This window comes from Giraffa tippelskirchi, chromosome 7 (assembly GCF_054371585.1).
Source record: "Giraffa tippelskirchi isolate mGirTip1 chromosome 7, T2T-mGirTip1v1.2.pri, whole genome shotgun sequence".
NCBI classification, from domain to species: domain Eukaryota; kingdom Metazoa; phylum Chordata; class Mammalia; order Artiodactyla; family Giraffidae; genus Giraffa; species Giraffa tippelskirchi.
In genome coordinates this window covers 141,139,959-141,164,288 of record NC_137281.1, presented here as the reverse complement: position 1 = coordinate 141,164,288, position 24,330 = coordinate 141,139,959, and the positions used below count along the sequence as shown (strand labels likewise).

General features: G+C 39.3%; 1 protein-coding gene across 7 annotated transcripts in view; it reads left to right on the top strand.

Annotated features, from left to right (window-relative positions):
• Positions 1 to 24,330, top strand: part of DCAF5 (DDB1 and CUL4 associated factor 5) — a 97,238-nt gene that overhangs the window by 21,004 nt on the left and 51,904 nt on the right. For 3 of the 7 annotated variants that reach the window (XM_081513505.1, XM_081513501.1, XM_081513507.1), the window contains exons 2-5: positions 5,044 to 5,187; positions 7,713 to 7,749; positions 8,696 to 8,835; positions 10,626 to 10,755. In XM_081513505.1, coding sequence (XP_081369631.1) covers positions 5,076 to 5,187; positions 7,713 to 7,749; positions 8,696 to 8,835; positions 10,626 to 10,755 — 419 coding nt within the window. In that variant the 5' untranslated portion in view covers positions 5,044 to 5,075. The remainder of the gene's footprint in view (positions 1 to 5,043; positions 5,188 to 7,712; positions 7,750 to 8,695; positions 8,836 to 10,625; positions 10,756 to 24,330) is intronic. The other 4 variants (XM_081513506.1, XM_081513503.1, XM_081513504.1 and 1 more) reach the window with 3 other exon arrangements.

The following is a 24,330-nucleotide window of genomic DNA, read 5'->3' as shown; positions in this document are numbered from 1 at the left end:
GTGGTATTTTGTATATTTATATATACCTAATGTTTTCCTTTACATATCCTTCTGAAACCTGTTTTTAGTACTTAAAATTAGGTTTTCAAAGTTTATTCACTTTGGTACATGTATCTAGCTCATTTTAAATGCTGTATAATGGTTCCACTGAGCTTAGATTTCATTTGTATTTTCATCCCGATCGTTTTTATTGTTTATATATTGATGGATATTTATGTTATCTACTTTTTTTTTTTTTTGCTATTATCAACAGTGAGGCAGTGGACATTCTTGTACGTTTCTTTGTGCCATTTTGAAAAAGGATATCTATAATTTACATTTCTCTAATTGCTATAGAGGTTGAGATCCTCTATAATATCTGTTTGCCCTTTGATTTTCCTCTTCTGTGAGTTGTCATGATTGCCTTTTTTCCTAGTGGTTTTCAAAATTGATTTGTAGAAATTCTTCTGTATTCTTCAAAATAAGCCATGATCACTTTTGTGCGTTGCTACTAGAACAAAGCTAGTAGAGGTGATGGAATTCCAGTTGAGCTATTTCAAATCCTCAAAGACAATGCTGTGAAAGTGTTGCACTCAATATGCCAGCAAATCTGGACAACTCAGCAGTGGCCACAGGACTGGAAAACGTCAGTTTTCATTCCAGTCCCAAAGAAAGGCAATGCCAAAGAATGCTAAAACTACTGCACAATTGCACTCATCTCACACACTAGTAAAGTAATGCTCAAAATTCTCCAAGCCAGGCTTTAGCAATACGTGAACCGTGAACTTCCAGATGTTAAAGCAGTATGGAGAAAAGGCAGAGGAACCAGAGATCAAATTGCCAACATCCGCTGGATCATCGAAAAAGCAAGAGAGTTCCAGAAAAACATCTGCCTCTGCTTTCTTGACTATGCCAAAGCCTTTGACTGTGTGGATCACAATAAACTGTGGAAAATTCTTAAAGAGAAGGGAATAGCAGACCACCTTATCTGTCTCTTAAGAAGCCTGTATGCAGGTCAGGAAGCAGCAGTTAGAACTGGACATGGAACAACAGACTGGTTCCAAATAGGAAAAGGAGTACGTCAAGGCTGTATATTGTCCCCCTGCTTATTTAACTTATATGCAGAGTACATCATGAGAAACGCTGGGCTGGAAGAAACACAAGCTGGAATCAAGATTGCCGGGAGAAATATCAATAACCTCAGATATGCAGATGACACCACCCTTATGGCAGAAAGTGAAGAAGAACTAGAGCCTCTTGATGAAAGTGAAAGAGGAGAGTGAAAAAGTTGGCTTAAAGCTCAACATTCAGAAAACTAAGATCATGGCATCTGGTCCCATCACTTCATGGGAAGTAGATGGGGAAACAGTGGAAACAGTGTCAGGCTTTATTTTGGGGGGCTCCAAAATCACTGCAGATGGTGATTGCAGCCATGAAATTAAAAGATGCTTACTCCTTAGAAGGAAGGTTATGGCCAACCAATATAGCATATTTAAAAGCAGAGACATTACTTTGCCAACAAAAGTCTGTCTAGTCAAGGCTATGGTTCTTCCAGTGGTCATGTAGGGATGTGAGAGTTGGACAGTGAAGAAAGCTGAACGCCGCAGAATTGATGCTTTTGAACTGTGGTGTTGGAGAAGACTCTTGAGAGTCCCTTGGACTGCAAGAAGATCCAACCAGTCCATCCTAAAGGAGATCAATCCTGGTTGTTCATTGGAAGGACTGATGCTGAAGCTGAAACTCCAATACTTTGGCCACCTCATGGGAAGAGTTGACTCATTGGAAAAGACCTGATGCTGGGTAGGATTGGGGGCAGGAGGAGAAGGGGACGACAGAGGATGAGATGGTTGGATGGCATTACCGACTCGATGGACATGGGTTTGGGTAAACTCCGGGTGTTGGTGATGGACAGGAAGGCCTGGCGTGCTGCGATTCATGGGGTCGCAAAGAGTCGGACACGACTGAGTGACTGAACTGAACTGAACTGAACTAGAATCTTCATAATTTTAGGCAGTCCCTTCTTGGTCCCTGTCTGCTCCCTCTGTTTAACTCCGGTTAAGTTGATTTCTGTTTTTATTCCTGTGGCCCTTTGTTTTATTCTTACCTACTGGGTTTTGACTTGTGCTACCAAGGCAGAGAATCTCTTCAGTTGTCCATCAACTGAATTTGCTTTGTTGGTTATGGTTTGTTTTTCGTTTTGTAATGCGGACAATCTCGAATAGTGGTTAAGAGAATGGGGACTATGGAGTCTTTTAACTATTTCCCTTTGAATCTTGAAAGTGAAAGTCAAAGTCGCTCAATCTTGTCCGATTCGTTGTGACCCTATGGACTATACAGTCCATGGAATTCTCCTGGCCAGAATACTGGAGTGGGTAGCTGGTCCCTTCTCCAGGGGATCTTCCCATTCCAGGGATCGAACCCAGGTCTCCCGCATTGCAGGTAGATTCTTTACCAGCCGAACCACTAGGGAAGCCCTTTGAATCTTGTCTTAACCACTTTGCTTACTTTTGTTACCTTGGCAAGTTACTTAACTCTCTTGTAGTTGACTTTATAGTCCATAAAACCCAAGAGAGTAGAGCTATTATGATCCTAGGTTTGTATTTGATGAAACTCAGGCTCAGAGAGATTAGATTAGAAACATGAGTAAGTAGAAAAAACATGTGGGCCTCTTTATCTTTTAATTTGCACTTTTGATAGAAAGGTGGACACAGGAAAATATTTCTGTAAATATAAGATACAAAGTAGCAAAAATAGTGCCAAGTCCCTGACCTATGGCCTCAAGTGGTGGGGAAAACAGAAAGAGTAGAGACCACGTAGAACTAAAGTGCCTGTGGCTTGTCCAAATTTATGAATAGGGAAGAAAACCCCTTTATGCCATTTTTCATTAAAATAAAGCAAACAAAACCCCAAACTTTATTTTAATGACTTTAACTTTATAAGAGATATGGAATTTAAATAACCATCCCAGGCCAGCCTACTTGAACTAGTCAAATCATAAACAAAGAATATTGTGGGTCATAGTCAAGGGATCGTTCTGGTAGATAAATGGAGGAGGACACAACTTGATTTTGACCAACAATGGAAGGAAGAACCCCAAGAAACAAAGGAACTCAAGGAATGAAGGCAGCTTCTTTCTAGAGGAGGGAGAATAAGTTTGATTTGGCTACTATATTTTCTACTTTTTTTTTTTTTAACTAAAAGAGGAAATATGTTTGTGGCAAAACGTCAAGTAGTAAAGGAAGGTATAAAGTAATAATTAAAACGTAATGATTTTTCAAACAATATATACCCAAAGAACAGAAAGTAGGGGCTTGAACAAATATTTATACATCCATATGCTCTTAGCAATGCTATGCATAAGAGCCAAAAGGTGGAAACAACCTAAATATCTATAGATGGATGAATGAACTTTTAAAAAAAATATGATGTTTGTATAATGAAATATTACTGAGCCTTACAAAGAATGAAATTCTGATATATGCTACCATATGGATGAACCTTGAAGATGTTATGCTAAGTGAATAAGCCAGACACGAAGGGACAAATATTATATGATTCCACTTATATGGAGGTACCTAGAGTAATCAAATTCATAGAGGCAGAAAGTAAAATGATGGTTACTGAGCACTGGGGAGAGATATTGTTTATTGGGTACAGAATTTTAGTTTGAAATAATGTAAAATTTCTGGAGATGGATAATGGTGATGTTTGCACAACACTGCAAATATACTTAATGCCACTGAATTGTACACTCATAAATGATTAAAATGCTGCATTTTCTGTTATATATATTTTATCACAATGAAAAGTCTCCCAGCAGCCCTAGCCTAAAAGTGGTGTCCACTGAAAACAACATCTTTTACAGCTATCTAGATATGCAAATACAAGCATAGACATGCAAACATAAGCATGTTCATTCAGTGTCTATTCTTTAGGACATTCACTTAGGTGCTAGAAATTCTGCAGTGAACAAAACTTACAAGGTTCCTGCTGTCGTGGAGCTTTTTAAAAATTTGTTTTATACAAAAGGATGTTGGTATGCATACTGTTTTACACTTCATGTTTTTCCCCTGACAAAGACCTTTGGTCATCTTTCTGTGTTAGTTCTTATAGACTTGTTGATTTAGTGGTTGCATCTAGTGGTACACTCTTGTATGATTGTGATACAATTTGTAGCTATTATATTGAATGGAGAAGAAGAGGCGAAAGTATAGAACTTACTATTTTTCTGCCCTGTTGTAAGTTACATTTTTATTAGGAATATAATATAGGCTTATTATAAAGAGTCAAGCCATGCCAAATCTATAAAGTAAAAGTAAAAACTTTCTAACATGTATTCTACCTCTCTTTTAATACTACTCCCTGAAAGTAGTGAACCCTTTTAACAGTCCATTGTTCATCCTTCCAGACATGTATAATGCATTTGCAAAAATAAAGAATATGTAGAACATGTATCTTCTCATTCTCTAGGAGCTGGTACATGCAGTAGAATATTGCTCATTCAACTCAGACTATAGAGAGTTGTGCAGAGGAAAGAGCTGGACTGAGCTTCATGAGAGCCAAGTTCTGTCTTGATCCTGCTGCTGTAACAGACAATTCCTCAGTTATCCTTTGTCTGGTGTCCCATAGTCAATGAGATCTCATCAAGGAGAGTGCTTTGGAAACTATTATGCTTTAAATTTTGGGATAATTTCTTTAGAGTTCTTTGATTGCAAGCAGTAGAAAGCAACTCAAGTTCTGTTAGACCAGAAAAAAAGTGGGGGAACATTAGTGGAAGAATTTTAGGTAGCAAATGAAGAAGTGTGTAAATGACTGGGTCTCTGGAAATTCAGGAATTTCTGTGTGTCTGTTCAAGATGTAATTCCTGGGGAAAAGTGAGTGACTTAGAGGCGACATGTCCACTGATGATTAAGAGGGTAGAGTCTTGGGTTTATGTGCCTCATCAGAGTCTCACGGAGGTGGGGAGATGCAGTTTTGAAAAGTATGGGATTCAGGCTGGCAAAATGAAATGTCAGCCTTGAAATGCCAGCTGTTTTAACCCTAGATTCTTGCTCCCCTCTCAAGGAGGAGATGATCGCCGGGTTCTACTATGGCACATGGAACAAGCTATCCACTCCAGAGTTAAGCCCATACAGCTGAAAGGAGAGCATCATTCCAACATTTTTTGCCTGGCTTTCAACAGTGGGAACACCAAAGTATTCTCTGGAGGTGAGCAGAAGGGAGATTTCCCCTTGGGAAATTGACTGTGGCTGGGATTTCAGATAAAGGAGTGCTAAAATTACTCCTAATTTTCTTTGCTTTAGCCCATTTAGTTGTGGAAATATTGGTTTCCCATAGCTTGTCTTCTCTGTATGATAGCAGTTTAGATACACGTATCAGACTACTGTCTGTCTGTCCATTCTCTCCTTTGCTCTTGTTTCTATCTTTTTTGGTAGAAAACTTTTCATATTGCAGTCTGGTACACAGACACATATTAGAATGAGTACTTAACTTTACTATGTGTGACTCACTCTGATTTTTTTTTCTATTCTATTTTGTTTTTAAAGATTTTAAAGGTGGTGATTCCAGTTGGTATTATGACCCATTAGTGGCTCCTGTTTGAAAACATGTTATGTTGGGGTATAATTGGAATGGCTTGCCATCAAGCCAGCCTCTTGATGGCATCCATCAATCACACTCCTGTCTGACCACTACATTTCTAGGCCTAACCTCTCTTCTGCTTCCATGGTAGCTCAGACAGTAAAGAATCTTCCTGCAATGCAGGAGACCTGGGTTCAGTCCCTGGGTTGGGAAGATCCCCTGGAGAAGGGACTGGCAACCCACTCCGGTATTCTTGCCTGGAGAATTCCATGGACAGAGGAACCTGGCGGGCTACGGTCCATGCGATCACGAGGAGTCACATAATTGAGCGACTAACACTTTCTCTTCTGCACTGCAGATTTCCCCACTGGATATCTACCTTGTGTTCCAAAAGTAGTTTAAATGCAGCAGATCTAAAACTTAAGATTTTAGTCCTTCTCACCTGCATAGATATTTCCACTTGTTTCATGGATTCCCTTTTTCATTTATTATCACCATTCAAGTAATTATCTAAATTGTTAGGTTTAACTTTTATGGAACTGCTGACATTGAAGCATTTTCAACCTACAAAAATGACAATTTCATATGGTTCAATCTAATAGAAATCTCAAAATCAGTGTCAAACATGCCTTTCTGTCATTTTTACATCTTGTAAGTCACCAGCTATTAATATTTTGAAAGCTTCATATTCATCCTTTAGTTTCTGTTCTGTTGCTATACCTACTGCTCTGATTCAGGTCCTGATTTTTGGCCTAGACTACTGTAGTGTCCTTCTGTGATTTCTGCTACCAGTGTCTCCTTACTCATTGCTTATACAAGTTTTCTTTGAAAAGTTGAATCAATCCTGTGAACCTTTGACCTTCAGTGTCTGTCCACAGGATAAAGTCTGAACCCAGTCTATCTGCCTGGCCTCCTTTTCATCTTGTGCTCTAGATTCCTAAGTCATTGCCATCTTAAGTGCCATTACTGTTTTTCCACAGGCCATGATTATTGTCCAACCCCACCAATTACCCTAAGTCTTCCATTGGTTAGAGTTCTGAGTTTCTATTCAAGTGTCTCCTTTCCCATAAAAACATATTCGCTGTGTATTTTCACCCTGCTCATAAAGGACACAATTGCCCCTTTATCTGTGTCCCCATAGTAGAGCATATCACTACAGATAACCTGTCTTGTCACGATTAATTGTTCATGCAGGTAGACTGTGAATTCCTCAATCTTATTTCTCTCAGATCTTCAGCACTTCACACTGTGCCTGTTAACCTATAAGACATTGATATGGGTTTGATTTACTTCGTATAAACCCACAATAAAGTTACAGGGAGGACTTAAAGATGACCTAGCCACATCTCTACTGCTTATGCTTTTAGCATAGAGCGGTAATTTTTTTTTACTGTCTTCCTTTTGAAGTTTGTATTTGTTGGATATATAAACCACTTGAAGGCAGGACTACACATATCATGAGTGTATAGTATTTTTAGATGCCTTGATGGAATACAGAGAATGCAAGAGAAAAAAGTTGTGGATAAAAACTTTCCTGTCATTTAGTATCATCATCATTAAATTTTAATTAAATCATTATTAAATTTTAATGCTATAAAAGATGATGAGGATGTGAATAGTGGCAAACATTTGTTGGGGGGCCTAGTTCTATTCTGAATGCTTTTACACTTTTATCTCCATAATTACTATGAAGTAGACACAATTATTCCTGTATTGCTGAGACACAGAAAAGTTACAGATATTATTCCAGGTCTCACGGATAATGAATGTTTTGTTTAAAAACAAACAAAAAAAACCAGAACAAACAAAAAAACACTAGCTTGGAATAGTTGATTGATTTGCTGGTGATCACTTACTCTTTTCCTGAAGAGCCATTGTTTTGTTTTTGTTTTTTTTAATCATTCATTGGATAATGCATTTTGGAAATTGTTATTGTGTTATTTCTAGTTGCTATTATGCTTTTTAAAATTCTCTATAAGTATATTCTATCCTTCCTAGTGATTTTTATAAATCTTTTTTCTAATTAGCACTCTTAATTTTTATTAACACTGACTTTGTCCATTTATTTTCCCTGAAATCTTTAACATACTGAATTGTAATATGAATGGGACCACTTTGCAAGAATTGTCAAATGTCTGCTTTTTCCCTTACAGGAAATGATGAGCAAGTTATCCTCCATGATGTTGAAAGGTAAATAGATTGTTGATATGTGAAAGTGATTAACTCTGTTTTTCATATGAAGAAAGGCAGATATCTCTTTAGACCAAAATAGTTCTTCTTTTTTTGAAGTAAATAGCATAAAATCAACTGTCTTGCTGAAAAAAAGATTTCAGTAATAGTTTTGAAATTAAGTTTTGATTTATAAAAAGATTTGCAAAGTTGATATAAAATTATAGTTTTCTGGTGAAATTTTAAAGGGCGAGGTTAAAAGGGAAGGAAACACTTAACCCTCACAATAATTTTATGAGGCAATACTATTATGATCTCAATTAGGAAACTGAGGCATGGAGATGTTAGGTAACTTAAGGTCAAGTGATGTTAGGATCTGAACTGAGGCAGCTTGGCTTTGGGGCCATGCATTTTCTCACATGCCAGACATCAGGAATTCCTCTTCTTCCCTTGCTGGCATCAGGGCTACTTTATTGTTTTCCCTCACTTTTTGGAAATCCAGCACCACTCCCCAAGACTGTACACAAGCAGATGCATTCTGTAGTAAATCAAAACATGAAACTCATATGTTGAGTCACTTTTTTGGTGGGCACGTGGTGGGGAGGAGTACAGCGGGGATCTTAGTTCTGCACCCAGGGATTGAACGTGAGCCCTGGCAGTGAAAGCACCAAGTCCTGACCACTGGACTGCCAGGGAATTCCCTTGAGTCACTTTTAAATACGCTCAGTGCAAAAAACAAACTTGTTGTGAGGTCTTGTCTCTTTAATAATACCTTCTTCTTTTAACCTGAAAGTTGAATACCTACTTCTTACTTTTTAGTAAATGTAATATTGTTTGGGTTTAGCTGGGTTGACTTTCTCCTGGAAATGAAAAGAGCTTCATTCGAGAAACTAGAGGGCTGGGACTCTGCACTATTTTTATGTGTATGTGTGTGCCTGTGTGCCTCTCTCTGCTCTCTGTCTCTCAGCAGTGAGACCTTAGATGTGTTCGCTCATGAAGATGCGGTGTATGGCTTGTCAGTGAGCCCTGTGAATGACAACATTTTTGCCAGCTCCTCCGATGATGGCCGGGTTCTCATCTGGGACATCCGGGAATCTCCCCATGGAGGTAGGGCCCCTGTGCACAAAGTAGTTGGACTGTGCTGCAGAGTTTGACGTCAGCTTCATCACAGATCCAGTTTATGACTTGAGTAACCTGGATGGAAGTGCTGTAAAGGGAGAGGAAACTCATATGGGGACATAAATGTGTGTCTCTGGAGGTTGCATCCTACCCCTCAGTAGTCAGAAGTGAGGCACCTTTGCCAGTCCTCTTCCAGTCACTTGTAATCTAGACCTTTGTACTAATGTAAACACCACAGTATCTTGTTGTGTAGTAGCCGCAAGGAATAGAATGTGTGGTGCCTCGTTTGTAGAGGGTAGCCACAAGGGCCAGCTGTGTGCATGGTGCTGAAATGCACATATTCTTGGTTATTTAAGAGAATGGGGGTGTTGCGCACTTTGTTGCATCCTAGTTCCAGGGTTTTTATTTTGCTGGAAGAACCACAGACTCTCACCTTAACTGTGTATAGAAACTTAAAATAATAGAGGATACACTCTGTTTAAGGGGGATTGTCTGGGTGAGTTCCTCTTCTGAATGTTTTCTTTGCATCTCTGGAATGTAAAATGAAGAATTTATCTTGTTGACTTTCTCTGAAGTTCTTCAGGAAATTCACCTTTTCAGCTCATTTCCTGCAGAGAGATTTCAGTCACTCTGTCTTCAGAGGCTCTTTTCTCCAGCATGCCCTCAGTGCCACCCACAGCCCCATTCTTGGTACAGCTTTGTCAGGACCATACCTCTGTACCCGAGTTACTGTCCTGCCTGCCTTGTCTGGCAGACTCTTAGTCTTTATTCTGTATGTGGAGCATTTAATATGTTGGTCTGTGCTCATTACTGAGGTTCAGGCTATAGGAGAAGGTTATTCTCAGGGTCAGGAAGATAAGGTAGCCAAAGCATCATCTATGGTTGAATGTAATGGTTTGCTTCCTAGATGAAATTCTCCTTTGTCTGAACTGCCTCCTGGCTGAGATGATTGAGCACTCCCTGTGCCCTCTCCCCCCACAGAGGCCTGTGACGTATCCTGTACGGAATCATAGACTGAGAAGTGCTTTCCGCCTACTGCTTCTAAACAACTTCCACAGGATTGAGTCCTCCCAGGCAGCAGAGTGGTTCCTTCCTCACCTGGAGCCAGCTAGTATACGCAAGAGGCTGCAGGGTTTCTAGGGGAAGTTCATATACATAGGAGCTGGCTGGATGCAAGAGAAGTTCAAGTATTAGATGTCTTTTTTTTTTTTCTTTTGAAGTATTCCAACATTGGAAATGAAATCTTAAAATTCTAGACTGAAGCCATTTTCTTTTCAATTTAGGGAGCAATATTACCAGAAGGAAAAACTGCACTGTTATTTTAAGTCTGTATAGTTATAAAACTTAATTTCTAAAGCTGGCAAATTTGGATTAAGGTATAATAATCCTACCAGTAATTGAGTGTGAATTTTTTTAGCTCATGAGGAATTCAGCTTTACTTACTGTAAAACAGCTTACCTTCCTGGTTACAATGACCATTTCTGTTTTGTTACAGGATCTAAATAGGTGCTATGTGTATTTCTCAGTATTATAGCTTAAACTTTGTGCATATGTGTTTAAGTTGCTGTTTTCAGACTTTCTGTGTACAGAGGGTGTGTGCCAGGACTCATGGGGACTTTGTGAGTAAGCATGCTAGTGGGATGATATACTGCATTGGGTTCTAGCCTACGGGGGTAGTTGTTAAAGGCTGTGCTTCTTGCCTTCACACTCCTCCTTGTCTACCTGCCACTGGCACAGAAGTGCCTAAACTGGACTGATCGGAATTTTTCTCTTCACAGAGCCCTTCTGCCTGGCCAACTATCCATCAGCCTTTCACAGTGTCATGTTTAACCCTGTGGAGCCCAGGTTATTGGCCACAGCCAATTCAAAGGAAGGAGTGGGACTCTGGGATATTCGAAAACCTCAGAGGTGAGCTCCCTTTATTCAGAAGATGTTAACACTTTTCCCTGCCTCAACTCTCAAGAAATATAATCAGCCAGCACATGTTGTGAGAACCTGGTTGGCAGTTGATCTCAATTGGACATCTCCTAACGTATCCTGGTGTCTCTGAAGCCAGGAGAACTCTACTCCCAAGGGGCAGGCAGTGTGAGATATCCACACTCCTTGCTAAGGAGGAGTCATAAATTGTAATCTGGGCTCTAGACAGGATCAATTCTAGGCAAACTTTGCAATAGGAAAGCCTTGCTTTAGCACTACCTTCTATCTTTAGGTCCATGGTTCCCCAGATGCATGGAAGGTCTTGTAGGGGAATTACGGTGATTTATTAAACTCATTACTACTGAACTAGGGCCTCTTAACCCCAGACTGAAGGAGATATGAACTTCAGGAGAACTGTGAACCCCCAAATTCATCTAAGTGTGTTTTTTGTGAGGAGGAAGTTGGGTGTTCTTTTTTTTTCTTTCAGTTTCTCAAAAGGACCAGTGACCACAACAGTAAAGGTTAAGAGCTACCACTGCAGTGTTAGGGGATGTGTTCCCCTTGTGTTTGCACTATTAAAGAGTACACTTAGGACAATTCTGAGCTGATGATTCAAATCACTTATGAGGGAATTTCAGACATCATTAAGAGAAATATGTGGATGGGGCAAGTAGGAGCCTCTTTCATGTTCCTTAAATCCCATGGGGGAGAGATGACCTTTTATGGCATATAAAGCCAAACCTTGCTTTATGAAAGATTTGCAAGCATTGCTAGCTCTTCTGAAAATTCCACATGGCAGTAACTTCCCACTTGAAGGTACTATTGCGAAAGAGTATCATGCAGAGTAAACAAGGTTATGGTTTATTTCATGGGCCTCAGATGAAAGGGGCAATTAAGTACAGAGGATTATCTTCCTTGGTTATTTTTCAGTCCTAGCTAATTCTCTCCATGGGGCAGTCTGATGAGGTTGGAACTATGGGATCCCAGAAGGGGATCCCTGGTGTTGAGCGGGGCTCCCTGAGGCTCCATAGGGCAGCAGAGATTTCTCCTGCTCTCTGTTGCATGTGCACCTGGCTCTTCCTTTTCCATGTGACGGGATTGCATGTAGTGGCAGGACCCCTGTGGTGCCTTTGCACTGTGTGCTTAGGGAGGCTTGTCCCCTGCCAGGAAGACAGTCTCCTGTGTTTAGCTTTAGCATTCTCTCCACTTTGTGCTCTTCAGGAGCAACTGTTCTGCCTTGTCCATATCACAAAAGGCAGAATTTGGACTAACGATGCCAGCTTTCTCCTAGCCTGCTATCTCCCATACTGAGAATGAATAGCTGGCAACTGGAATGAGGCCTGAGCTATTCATCCCCAGTGGAAAGCTTGAGTAGCTCATGATGTCAGCAGTGTCTTGAGAGAAGAGGGTGGTTGAATGTTAATGCTTCTCCTGATTTTCCTCCACCAGCTTCCTACTGTGCATTGTATTTGGGCCCTCCTCCCCTGTCTACTTATCCCTTCACTAAACATGGCTTCTTTCTCTTTAAAAAATTCTAAGTGAGATTTCTGCTATTTTTTTTATAGTAACACTTACTAAATTTAGGATCTGTATCCAGAAAAATGTAAAGAAAAAGATAAAAATAAGATCCTATCTCAAGCTGATCTCTGTTGCTTGTATATTTTTTAAATGTTTGTGTCAATACAGTTCTTCTCTTTGCTGGTCTCTAGTCACTTTCTCCAAAAGTAACTACAGTGAACAGTTTCTTAGGTATCTGTCAATAACAGAATTTATCTTTTTAAAATAAAAATTGTCAAATTTTCCCACCACCAAGAAAGGCTGCACTGATTTACAAACCTCTCAACTGCACAAGACCACGTATATCTCATTAACACGTAGCCCCTCATTAATAGTCCTTCATTAACACATAAACTGTTACAAGTCTTATAGGGGAAAATATCATGTTCTTGTTTTGATTACTTCATTTATGCGTAAGGTTATGTGGTTTCTTTGGTAACCTATAGTTTTCAAAGCTCATATGGGGAAAAAGTCATCTAGTAAAGCTAACTGGCATTCTTGACTGATTCCTTTCTTGGAGTAAAAGGAAGAGCACAATGCTGTGGAGACTAGGATGTTTTTACCTATTTCTTCATCTTTTCTAAGGTTCTGTGTGATTTTATGGATACGAGACAGAAAAAGAGCTATGAAATATTCTTGGGGTTCTGTTCTCCACATCCTCTAGTGTTGGGGATTAAAGTGCAGATCTTTTCTGTTTGAACTTTCTCAGTGAAAGTTGGTGTGGGGAAAAAGAGACAGCCGTTTGTCTTTTCCATGTGGGATTAATTATGCTGCATTGCAGTGGATGATTTGTCTTCTAACACAGCTGCCTAGAAACCCCAGCCCCCAAATCTTGGGACACTTCTGAATCACTTGGGAGGACAAGCCTAGAACAGGAGAGATGATCTATTTCAGGAGTACTTTAATGTCTAAGGAGAGATTTTTGAGAATTTGTGAACCCCTTGTAATTGCAGGTAAAATGATGTGTGCTTGTGTATCTGAGGGAGCACATGTGGCATTTTTTTCTAGGAACAAGGAGAGCTTTTACCAGGTTCTCACAGAGACCCTTGAATCCCAAGGGGATGAGTCGCTCGGTGTTCTAAAGATTCTTGATTTAGAGCCTATTGTGGTTCCTTAGCCGACTTCTCAGTAACTTCCTGCTTGTAGTAGCTTGGGCACATCTGTGCATTCTGGGCCTAATTGAGTGGCCCACTGCTGCTGCTGCTGCTGCTAAGTCGCTTCAGTCGTGTCCTACTCTGTGCGACCCCATAGACGGCAGCCCACCAGGCTCTCCCGTCCCTGGGATTCTCCAGGCAAGAACACTGGAGTGGGTTGCCATTTCCTTCTCCAGTGCATGAAAGTGAAAAGTGAAAGTGAAGTCATTCAGTCATGTCCGACTCTTCGCAACCCCATGGACTGCAGCCTACCAGGCTCTTCTGTCCATGGGATTTTCCAGGCAAGAGTACTGGAGTGGGGTGCCATTGCCTTCTCCAAGTGGCCCACTGGCTTCCTAGAAACAAATATATCTCCGTGGAACAATAAAGGGGGCTCCCATTGAATACCTTTTCCTTCCTACCTTAACCATAGGGTTAGTTCCATGCTAGAATGGTTTTCCTGCCCTACCCCAAGCCTGAGCTGTGTCTGTACAGATTTTAAACGGAGGCCAAAGAGCTTGATGGTTTAGAGAGTAGGATCTGAAGTACATCCTGGATACAAAGCCAGGCAGTACACTTTAATAGCCATGGGATCTTGAGCATGTTACTTTACTTCTCAGTGCCTCATAATAATAAAGAATAGCTAACATATATTAAACATGACTTGCTGGGGATAATGACAGTTATATGAATAATTCCTTTTTTAATCCTATGACAGCATTATTAAGTCGATTCTGTTATTCCTTTTTTAATGATGAAGTCAAGGTACATACAGAGAGGTGAAGTAACGTGTATATGTGTATTATTTCCTTCCCCCTTTTAAATCAATTAGGGACCCTGTATATCCTAGTTTTCTTTCATTTGTGCTTCCTTGAAATAAAACTTTGTCAAAATTCCTCTCAAATTTTTCTAATACAGACCTATCCAACTCTAAAATCTGAGTCCTTTAGACTTTCTGCCTCACTTTTCACTGTCTTATGGCCCAGCCCCAGTTTGTACACTGACTTTCCAAGTTTTTTGCTCTCTTAACCCACTTCCCTGGTGGCTCAGACAGTAAAGCATCTGCCTACAATGCGGGAGGACCTAGGTTCGATCCCTGGGTCTGGAAGATCCTCTGGAGAAGGAAACAGCAACCCACTCCAGTACTCTTGCCTGGAGAATTCCGTGGACAGAGGAGCATGGTAGGCTACAGTCCATGGGGTCGCAAAGAGTTGGACCCGACTGAGCGGCTTCACTCACTAACCCTGGAAATCTGAACATGCTATTAATTTTTCTTTTGTAAAGTTTTAGAACAGAAGTTGTAAACTAGTTGCCCATGGGCCATTTCAATCCACAGGGATATTTTGTTTGATCTACATGATGTAATAGTGTTTAGGAAACTACACAGAAACAAATCAAAATTTCTAACATCTCTTGAAAAAGTCAAAAGACCTGAAATCATTGGACCTTTATTCTCATATGGCAACAGCCAAAGCTGAATCACGGGTTTCTCTTAAAACCTTTAGGATGTGTTACAGGTTCCACCACTCCTTCATGTCTTAACCCAGGTGGTTTCCTCTCATTTGTATTACTTCCCTGACCCTGTAGTCTTTGGAATTTGAAGGTTTGCTTTGGGGATTTTAGTGCAAATGAGTGGACCATAGGTAGGTAACTTGAGTATAAGGACTAGATAAGAGAAAACTTCACATATAGAAGTATAATTGCAAGTTTGGATGAGGTTTAATTTATCTCATGTAAATTGTTTCTACTGGTATCTTTTCACAACCATCCTCTCCTTTATCACTGCCAGTGTCCCAGTTGTGATGTCTTGCTTGGTTTATTGCAGTGACCCCTGGGCAGTTTTCAGAACTGGGCTCCTTGAACATCCAAAGCATTAAGGAAAAGTGAAGTTTCCCCGGCTGTTACTCTCCTTGTCTCACCACTTTTATTGCCTGTTTTAGCTGTCTGCTCGCTCACTACTTCTCTCCTTTCTCGTTTCTTTATAGTTTCAGTCAGTTTTTGTCAGGAACTATTAGTTCTGTGACAGGTAACAATGTCTTGCTTTGACAAGGATAATAAAAAGAGTGGTTCTTTCCCACTCAATAATAAAACTAGGACAAGCCAGGAATTCCTGTAGACTTACCTCATAAGCTGGTGCTTTTACGTGTTGTGTAAATGGGCAATAGATGCAAATTCCTGCTGTCAAAAAGGACTTGCTTGCTCTTAGTAACTCACCTGGCTTTGGGGCCTAAATATCTGTTCTCTGGGCCTGTGCCAATCCTACTTCTGTAGAGACCAAATTAAGTGCAACTTTGTCTTCTGAACAGCCACACAGTCTCTGCCACATTGCCGTTGAGGGCTGCTCATACTGTTGTGGGAAAATACAGCCCAAGAGTTCAGCTTCAAAGGCTGGAAAAAAAATCATTCATGCTCTGCTTTCTCTCTCTTCTCTCCCACTCACCCATCTTTACTTTTTATATGAACATATCCAGTGCTCAGACAAATGTTCCATCTATTGAAACCCATAATAAAAGCTTGTTTTTTCCCTAAAACTATATTCCTTCCTTAAGTTCTTTATTTTTATTAACGTCACCATCACTCTTGTAATGATCGTGGCTAAAATCCCAGAGTCCCACATGCCTCTTCTATTTCTTACTCCCTCTGCCATAACCAGCCATGTTCTGTGTTAGTGTCTGCCACTATTTTCAGTTCTTGAAGCCTCTGCCCTATTTCAGGTCCATATTACTCTTTCCATAAGGTGTCGACTTCTAAGGTGTCAGCTGGCTTCTTAACTTGCTCTTGCTTCTGGCACACAGCACATGTCCTTAAACATACTTCTGCCATTCCCCTACCCAGGAGCTCTAGAGGCTGCTTCTTATCTTTGTTTATGGCCATATTCCCCAGAACCAGTAATGCGAGATGCTCCAAGAAAAAAAAATTTTTTTTGAATGAATGAATGGATGACCTAGTTTATGGACGAAATGAAAACTTGTTAAGCAAGCAGTCAGCCCCTTCTCTGGTGCCAGTGTCCCTTTTCCCCTTGTAGCTTGTCCTCTACATATAAACACATGTAAAGGAGAATTTATCTTTTCTTTTCCTATTCCAATTCTAGTTACCCTTCAAGGTCCAAGATCAAATGGCAGCCCATCAGTGCAGACATCCTTGCTCTATCTCCCTGTTAACTAACATTCTCTTAAGGCGTCATTCCTTTTTTTACTCACTGTGTCCCCAGCACCTAGCCCAGTTTAGGCGCAGAGTACATGTTGAATGAATGAAGCTTTCCCTCACTTCTGGCAGAAAGGATCACTCTATCCAGAGCCTCTGTAAAGTACTTAGGGTCTGTGGCATTCATGTTGCAAGTCTTAGTAACTGTTTTTGCCATCATCTTTACTATGACTATGTTTTATCTCCAAATAAAAGATTATGTCTTTTCTTTCTAGTGCTCAGGAATTGCTTCTCAGAAAGGAAGCACTATCACTTTGCATGTTTTTCTGTGGATTTTTAAAGACAGGGCCATGTTTTATATCTGTTGCCTAGCACAATGCTTAGAATGTTATGACCTTCAGTAAATATTGAATGAGTGAAGTGTTACACTCATCCCGAAATAGTATGTATTTTCTAAGTTAGCTCTCTGTAATGTTTTCATTAACTTCTGAGTGTAATGGCATGGATCAAAATGTCATCTGTAGAGAATAAACCCTTAGAGGAGGTTATAAGGGTTCTTGCAGCTCTTTGAACCGTTATCAATTAGTTAAATTAGCGATGTAAGGAAGTCAAGAATTCTGGCAAAGTTGCTTTCTAGTGTTTGAGCCACAAGGTGGAGCTCTAGAATCAGCTCTGCAAGAAGACACCAGGGCCCCATTATCCTAACCCAGTAATTCTCAAATTTCAGAGGGCATCAGAATCACCTGGGGAGGTTGTTAAAAGTGCAGCTTCCTGGAGCACAGACCCAGAGATTGAGTTGTCGATCCAGGGCAGACTCTGTGAATATGCCATTTTTTAATACATACCCCAGGTGATTTGGCAACTTGGCTTATCCTACAAGGTGGAAGCTGTGATTTTTCAGAGATCTGTGTTGAATTTGCTGCTGTGTTCATTTGGACCCAGGGTCTTCAGGCTTTAGGCCAGAGCTTCCCTGTGTCTATTCATTTTCACCAAACACAAATGTGCCTTTTTATAGCAAAAGGCTTAGCTTCAGATCAGAGCATCTGGGGAATGCCTGGTGAATGGATGGGAGTTGTGGAAGCATGTTCCACTTCATATCCTTCCTTTAATATTTTCCAACTCCTCTTGCTCAGGGGGAGGTGATACCACACCCCTAAATCAAGTAGACATTTTTACTTTAAAATCAAATCTTGACTTTTTAAAAAACTTTTTATGTTTAAAAATTCTCTCTCTCACACACACACAGAGAAAAATAGTAAAATAAACTCCATCACACTTAGCACCCAGCTTCAATAATTAACCCATGGACAATCTTACTTCATTTATTCTTCCACTGAGATGACTCCATTTCCATGTAATTTTGTATTATTTCCTCTGTAAATACTTTAGTATGTATCTCTGAAAGATATTCTTTTTTAAAAATTGAGATAAAATTCACATGATATAAAATTAACTATTTTAAACAGTTAAAATTAGCTATTTTAATGTGAAAACTTAAGTGGCATTTAGTTTATTCACAGTGTTGTGCAACTACCACCTCTATCTAGTTCCAAAGCATTTTTATCATTCCAAAATAAAACCCACACCCATTAAGCAGTAACTCCCCAGAATACTTCTCCCCTAGTTTTGGCCACCACCAGTCTGCTTTCTGTATCTATGGATTTGCATGTTATGGCTGTGACCTTTAGTCTGCTTCTTTTACTTAGCATAAAGTTTTTTGAGATTCATCCACATTGTAGCATGTATCAGTACAGTATCTCATTCCTCTTTATGGCTGAATAATTTTCTGTTGTATGGATGTATATACCACATTTTGTTTATCCACTTACTGATGGACATTTGAGTTGTTTCTACCTTTTGGCTATTGTGAATAGTGCTACTATTAAGATTTATGAATAAGTATTTGTTTGAGTACCTGTTTTTGGTTCTTTCGGTTCCATCCCTAAGAGTGTAATTGCTGGATCATATGGTGATCCTGTGTTAAACTTTTTGAGAAATTGCCATATTACTTTCCATGGAAAGATAATTATTTTAAAAAACATAATCATAATATTATCACACCTAAAAAATTAACAATAATTCCTTAATACCATTGCCTATTTAGTGTTTACATTTCCTTAATTGCCTCCTGAATGTTACAATTGGTTCTTATGGATAGATTTGAATAAGGTCTGTACAAAGCAATTAGTTGACATGGCTTCTAAGTCTTTTTTAGTCTATGGATACTCCTACCTTTCATTTTTTTCTCTTGTAACTTACTTGTTAAAGAAACTGGATTATTTATTTTATGGAATTTCTCACATTTTAGATTATACAGGAGGCCCTTTTTATATCTATATCTGTGGGGTTCCTGGATTCAATCTCCCATAGATGCCAAGAGGCAGTTGTACTGATTGCATGTTTATACCATCATTTAGCATGTTCCCTCTTATCTCAGTTTTTTTCATAAATTGGTATTAGGTCTAGGGATTAAAACAGTTTTAGGTTTGATTCTTTTTGGCAGGGGCTACAAAAATATTTCATAGGTGGTATTGTATATATCCATAAGGAAGCCAAAAATGTCTGGTTTTGTCTTTTGGTTTAAAATACATTGACTGACTTCTCAGTTCAGCTTTGTAAAATACAAATAATGCTGGTGAAGATGTGGAGAAACTGAATCACTCATACATTGTGAGTAGGAATGTAAAATAGTACAAAATATGGAGAAAATATTTTGGTAGTTCCTTTATAAATTAAAAATGAACTTATTATCTGACCCAGCAGTTGCACTCTTGGGTGTTTATCCAAGAGAAAGGAAGATTTATTTTCATATAGCAAGTTGTACATGAATGTTCATAGCAGCTTCATTCATAATAGCCAAAAGCTGGAAACTACCCATACGTTTTTTCAGTCTGTAAGTAGTTTAAAAAAATAATAATAAAACTATGCATTTATACCATAGAATACTACTTAGCAATAAAAAAACAAAAAACTGAACTATTGATACATGCAACAATTTGGATAAACCTTAAATGAACTATGCTACATAAAAAAAGCCATTCTCAAAAGGATACATACTGCATGCTTCCATTTATATATAATGTTCATGAGCTAATGTAACATTCATAAGATGGAGAACAGATTAGTCATGCCAGGTGTTAGGGTTAGTGGTAGAAGGGGTGGATGTGGCTATAAAAGGAAGTCTTGTGGTGATGGTACACATAAGTATTGTGGTGGTGACTACTTGAAGTTATACACATGATACATTTGCCTAGAGCAACACACACACACACACAAACACACACACACACACGAGTGCATGTATAGCTGACAAAATCTGAATAAGCTCTATTGATTGCTAAGTCGCTTGCTTCAGTCGTGTCCGACTCTGTGCGACCCCATAGACGGAAGCCCACCAGGCTCCCCCGTCCCTGGGATTCTCCAGGCAAGAACACTGGAGTGGGTTGCCCTTTCCTTCTCCAATGCATGAAAGTGAAAAGTGAAAGTGAAGTCACTAGTTGTATCCGACTCTTAGCGACCCCATGGACTGCAGCCTACCAGGCTCCTCTGTCCATGGGATTTTCCAGGCAAGAGTACTGGAGTGGGGTGCCATTGCCTTCTCCCCTCTATCGATTATACCAATTATAAATTTCCTGGTTTTGATATCATACTATAGTTATGCAAGGTGGTAACATTGGGAGAGTATGGGTAAAGGGTTCAAAGAACCTTCTTGATTTTCTATATATAGTCTCATATTATTAGCAAACAGTGACTATGTTAACTTTTTTCTTTCCAATTTGGATTCCCTTTTATTTCTTTTTCTTTTCTGATTGCTGTGGCTAGGTCTTCAAAATTATGCTGCATAAAGTGGCAAGTGTGGCCATTCTTGTTTTGTTCTTGATCTTAGAGGAAATACTTCCATCTTTTCACTGTTGAGTATGATATTAGCTGTACATTTGTCATATACAGCCTCTGTTATGTTATCCTTTTACACCCACTTTCTGGAGAGTTTTATCATAAACGGTTGTTGAAGTTTGTCAGAAGCTTCTTCTGCATCTCTGTTGAGATGAGCATATGATTTTTATTCTTTGCAAACTCTTTTTACAAGAAAATTTCTTTGCAAATTCCTCTGAAAATGACTGTCACTCTGTCATGTCCAACTCTGCGACCCCAGGTTCCTCTGTCCATGGAATTCTCTAGGCAAGAATACTGAAGTGAGTTGCCATTCCCTTCTCCAGGGGATCTTCCTGACCCAGGGACTGAACCTGGGTCACCTGCATTGCAAACAAATTCTTTCATCTGAGCCACCAGGGAAACCCTAGATTCCTCTGAATCTATGATTATTTGAAAATAAAAAGTTAAATGTAAGTAATACATAATAGCATTCTCCTTTTAAAACTATGAATAAGGCTAAAATTCCTCCTGACTACTTTTAATCCTGGTTTCCTGCCCCCTTTCCTGAGGGTAATGAATGTTAAGAGTTTGTGTATGCTCCCAGAACTTTTTCTTTGGTTTTATATGCTTATACATGTACCTGTAGAAAATACATGATTTTTGTTTCTGTATGGAGGTATGTTTTTCACACGGATAATGTACTGCTATGCAGTTATTCTGCAACTTGACTATTTCACCCATCAGTATGTTTTGGGAATTTATCCATGTATTCACATATCCACATTTATCTTGTTTCTTTTGCCAGTTAGGAACTTGAGTCATCTCTCTGACTCTCTGTGAAGAGTCAGCTTAGATTTTTCTTCTAGGAAGTCTTTTGTGACTGCTCCTCTCCTGTGTTCCCAGTGGAGGGATAGATATTCTTCCTATGTCTTGCACAGCACATATTCCCCTTATTACAACATTGTTCATATTATAGAAGGAAACTGATGGCTTTCTTGTTCCTCATTAATTCTTGAGGATGTCTTTTCCATCTTATTTCATCTTTAAATCCATGTGCTTAGCGTAGTATCTAGAATAGTTAGCAGGTTTTCAATAAATGGTTATTCAGTAAAGGCATGCATATATGAGCTATATATATATGAGTTACTGAACTACAGGGGAGAGTCTGAAGTGAGTTACTTGGATGAATCCTTCTGTCCCTGATGCATTGTCATCTGATGCTGTTCTTTTTGCTGGGTGGGATAATTCGTCTCCACCATGCAGTCTGTGAAATCTTGTTGGACCAAGAAGCAGAAAACAACTGGTTGTTGGCCCTGTTTCTGCTTCTTATTTATTGTATGGTCAGGGCCAAGTCATAATAAACATTTAGGACCTAGATCTCCTCCAGTTTGAGATGAAAATAATGTTACCTTCACTATCCACCTTATAGGGTTATTGTAAGGGTTTATTGATACAATGTACACATAAACATTTTGGAAATTAATGAAAAATGTGTTGCTTCTTCAAGGGTATCTGTTGTGATCTGATTCCTTCAGTGAATTCTTCATAGTTTGAACTTTTTATTTTGTGATCTTAGATTTGACCATTTGTACTTTATCTGTTGTGAGTCATGTATTTTAGACAGGAATATCTTGGTATACTCTTAGTAATCTTGGCTTCATTTATCCATGAATTTACTCATGTATGGAAGACTTTCCAGAAATCTTGCTAATGTTTCTGGATTCTACATAAAATACTTTGCACTTTGAATTGGTTTTTTATTCCAATAATACGCTTTGCCATTTATTTATAGGTACCTGGGAAGTGGGATGGTATATCTGCAGAGAGAGGAAGTGGGATATCTGCAGAGAGAAACCAAACTAAGTGTAGTTTCAGATCTAACCTGGTACTGTGCCCAGTGCTAACCAAGGTGGGGCCTGTTTATTACTTAAAATCCTTTCAAAGGAGGGATAGTATTTGCCTTCATTGAGAAGGATGGTGAGGGACACTGGTAGTTTAGAGTCATTTGCAAATTTTTAACTGTCTTTTAAAGAATTTAGAACATGACTTAATTTCAGATTTGCATCTGCACCAGAATCCTGTAGGGCAGCATATCATCTGAAGTTGCAGTTAAGCTCTTTAAATTCCACTCTCTCATACTTCTCTCAAAGCTATCTTCTATGGTCCCTTAATTAAAGAAGGGGTATGTTTGAGATGACATTTTAGAATAACATATTTTCTTCTGATTACAGAAGTTTATGTTCATTGTAGGAAAACTTGGAAAATAAAGTGAAAGGTATAAAAATAAATTGACTAAATGCTATAGTTTGATTGACGTGTCTTCTTGTTGGTCTCAGGATATCCATCAAACTAAATGTTTATTACTATCTAATTTTAGATATGATTGGGTAGGGCATGTGTTCAAAGCCTATAGAATTCACTGTGTACTTTCTGAAAATGGGTAAATGAATTTTCTTATTTTTTTAGCTTGTAATTGACTTCCTAAAGTTTGACTATTAATTTTCCTTTTGAACTTTTATCCTACAAATACCAGAAACTTGCTTTAAAGTACAAGATATAATTAAGATACATTTTTACCTGTTAAACTATTCCTTCTTATTGACTACTTATTAGCAGGTAGATAAATTTAACTCATTTGAAGGATGTGTGGTGGTGTCAGTGCAGAGAAGACCTGAGTGGTCATTGGCAAATCATTTTACTTTCTGGGCCACAGTTCTTTGCCTGTAATAGAAAACTTTGACTTAGATGTTCTCCAAGCCTCCTGCTGTTTCTTTGATTTTTCTGCTGCTCTGTTGCTTGCCTCTCAAGATTAGGTTTTGTGAGCAGACAAATATCAGGAGCCAGGTAAACCTTTGTGGAGCCTTTTTTTAAAATGTTCTAAAGTCAGAGTGTTTCAAATTGCTGCTTATGATCCATTAGATCATGCAGCATCTATTTATTGAATGCTGTTACATGTCTGGCACTGTTTAAGCACTTGGAATGCACAGGAAGCGATATAAAAGGTAATAGTCCAGTGGGAAAGGACAAATAAGAAACAAAGTAAATGGTATGTAAGATAGTGATTCATTCAGTTCAGTTCAGTCGCTCAGTCGTGTCTGACTCTTTGCGACCCCATGAATCGCAGCACGCCAGGCCTTCCTGTCCATCACCAGCTCCCGGAGTTTACCCAAACCCATGTCCATCGAGTTGGTGATGCCATCCAACCATCTCATCCTCTGTCGTCCCCTTCTCCTCCTGTCCCCAATCCTTCCCAGCATCAGGGTCTTTTCCAATGAGTCAACTCTTTGCATGAGGTGGCCAAAGTATTGGAGTTTCAGCTTCAACATCAGTCCTTCCAGTGAACACCCAGGACTGATCTCCTTTAGGATGGACTGGTTGGATCTCCTTGCAGTCCAAGGGACTCTCAAAAGTCTTCTCCAACACCACAGTTCAAAAGCATCAATTCTGCGGCGCTCAGCTTTCTTCACCGTCTAACTCACATCCATACATGACCACTGGAAAAACCATAGCCTTGACTAGACATTAGTAGAAACTAAACAGGCAAGGGAGACAGGGAGCGTTGGGGAAGTTTCATTTTTGCATTGGGTATCAGGACAGGCTAATTGAGGAGCATATTTGAATAAAGAAGTGAATGAATCACGTTCACATCTGGGGAGGAACAATCCCTCAGGATTTGCAAGTACAAAGACGCTGAAGCAGATGTTTTATGTGTTCTAAGGAGGCATCATGTGGTTGAAGTAAGGTAAGGGAAAAAGAGTGCTAGAAGGTAGAGTCAGAGACATGAGGGATTGGTGGGGAGAGGTGTCTAGGGTCTCTGTTGGCATTATAAAGAATTTGAGTTTTAACCTGGTTGAAATCC